Here is a 2,577-nt window from a genome sequence, read left to right on the forward strand (position 1 = left end):
GAGGACTGCAGCCGGGCGCAGCCCTGCGACCACACCAAGGGGCTGGAGTGCAACTTCGGCGCCAGCCCCGCCGCGCTGAGGGGCATCTGCAGAGGTAAGCGGCTGCCCTCCGCCTCCCCCGGGAGAGAGCCCCGGTCCCCGTAGGGCCGAAGTTTAGTAATTTCGAGTCCATGTATGGTTATGCTTTGTTGTTGGTAGCTTGGCAGAAAGGCACATGACTTCAGCAGTCTGGAATGCGATTCAGTGTGTCTGGGCTGCGCTAAACGCACATAAGGAAAAGTGATTCCTGACTAACTTATTGTTCTGGCCCCGCGTCCCCGGGGGATTGTAGGGAGCTCCACCGTAAATTGAATTTAACAGACCGGCACATACCTGTGCTTAGGCGAGCGATTCCCACCGCTGACTCCCTCCTTTCCCTCTCTGTTGATCTCTGCAGCACAGTCCGAGGGGAGACCGTGTGAATATAACTCCAAAATCTACCAGAACGGCGAAAGCTTCCAGCCGAACTGTAAACACCAGTGTACGTGCATAGATGGAGCTGTGGGCTGCATCCCGCTCTGCCCGCAAGAGCTCTCTCTTCCTAACCTGGGCTGTCCCAGCCCCAGGCTGGTCAAAGTCCCCGGGCAGTGCTGCGAAGAGTGGGTCTGTGATGAAAGCAAGGATGCGCTGGATGAGCTGGAAGGCTTCTTCAGCAAAGAGTTTGGTCTGGATGATTCCGAAGGCGAACTAACCAGGAACAATGAGCTAATTGCCATTGTGAAAGGAGGCCTGAAAATGCTACCTGGTGAGTATGGGCTAAACAGTGACAGTGACAGTTAAGGGGAGGAGGCGGGACTCCTTAGACCCCGATGGAAAGAAAGAAATCCAGTGAGAGGATATATTTAGGCTAAGCCCTCCTTTTCTTTTCCAGTTTTTGGATCCGAGCCACAAAGCCGAGCTTTTGAGAATCCCAAATGCATTGTACAAACAACCTCCTGGTCCCAGTGCTCAAAGACGTGTGGAACTGGCATCTCCACAAGGGTTACCAACGACAATCCCGACTGCAAGCTCATCAAAGAGACCAGGATATGTGAAGTGAGGCCATGTGGCGAGCCTAGCTATGCCTCCCTAAAGGTAAATACAGACTCTTCCGGTGCTCCTCTTCTTTCCTAACTGCTTCAGGTAGAGAGTAAAGGCTGGAGAAAAATCTCCTGCTAATAATATTATTGCCTCTCCTTTACAGAAGGGAAAAAAATGTACCAAGACTAAGAAGTCCCCATCCCCAGTGAAGTTTACTTACGCCGGATGTTCCAGCGTGAAGAAGTACCGCCCCAAGTACTGTGGCTCCTGCGTGGATGGCAGGTGCTGTACGCCTCAGCAGACCAGGACTGTCAAGATCAGGTTCCGCTGCGATGATGGAGAAACCTTCACCAAGAGCGTCATGATGATCCAGTCCTGCCGATGCAACTACAACTGTCCGCATGCGAATGAAGCTTATCCCTACTACAGACTAGTCAATGACATTCACAAATTTAGGGACTAAGTTGTGTTGGGGGTGGGATGCTAAACAGAATTTTGAAGTAACCAGCCATGGAGAAAGGACCTTTGATGGAAATGGTGCCTTGCCCATTTGAGGGCAACATTGAGATGTTACAAGTGCACTGTGCAACTGGACGCTAATGCAACAGAGATTTAAGCATACTTAAAGCTTCATAGTACTGGAGCAACTTTACTGCTTCTTTTTGGAGCACCTTATCTAATTATATACTGTTTTCTGTTTGTAAGTGATCAGATAAATGGTTTGTTCCGGTTATGAAAACTTTTTTCCTATCCTGTTCAATTTAACACTATGCTTCTCTCCCTCCCTCCATCTTTTCCCACCCTTTCCCAACCAAGTTGGAAGTTACATTCCTTCCTGAGGTGGGCACTTGTGGGGTGTTCACAGTGGCAGCTATTATGTACCAACTATAGTTTAATGGCAAACAGAAATCAGTTGTTTTAAAGCTGAGTATTTTATTTATCAAACTGTAGCTTTTTTTGTTTTTCTCTGAGTTTTTTTTTACCCCTTCCAGCCCCTGTAATACTGGAATAAGTTGTAAATGATTTTAATTTTATATTCAATGAATTAAAAGAATTTATTTATGGAATTAATCATTTAATAAAGAAATATTTACCTAACTACTCTTAGTAGAGCATTCTGATAGGCCACAGACTTAAATACAGCAAATGCAAGAGCTTCCTCCAAAAACTTTGAATTTTGAAAAGCTTTGATTCTCGGAAGATTAAAACCAGCTCTACTATAGATGCAGCAATGAACTAGAAAGCTAAGTTTAATTCTTTGGGTAAATGATGTTTTGAAGTGGTGCACGCAGTCTGCAACCCCATGCTCTAAATACAGAAAAAAGCTTTTTGGCATTGAAAGCAAATGTTTGATAGAGAGACTGAAATGTTAATTAGACTGTCAGATTATTTAAACCATCCTGGAATTTGCAACATAAGGTACTTCATTAGAATGCAGTGCATGCACAGTGATGTTGAACATTGGGGTGGAAGCGGTTGTCAAGTCTCACATATTTTGGTGGCTGCTTTTTGCAAATT

General features: G+C 45.8%; 1 protein-coding gene across 1 annotated transcript; it reads left to right on the forward strand.

The window, feature by feature from the left end:
• Positions 1-6: 6 nt before the first annotated feature.
• Positions 7-2,151, forward strand: CYR61 (cysteine-rich, angiogenic inducer, 61; the record flags this gene model as incomplete). Its single annotated transcript, XM_009574874.1, has 4 exons — positions 7-94; positions 437-784; positions 911-1,113; positions 1,223-2,151. Coding segments are annotated over 4 exons (939 nt in total), but the record flags the coding sequence as incomplete, so codon positions are not given.
• Between the last annotated feature and the right edge of the window lie 426 nt (positions 2,152-2,577).

This window comes from Fulmarus glacialis, unplaced genomic scaffold (assembly GCF_000690835.1).
Source record: "Fulmarus glacialis isolate BGI_N327 unplaced genomic scaffold, ASM69083v1 scaffold31193, whole genome shotgun sequence".
NCBI lineage: Eukaryota > Metazoa > Chordata > Aves > Procellariiformes > Procellariidae > Fulmarus > Fulmarus glacialis.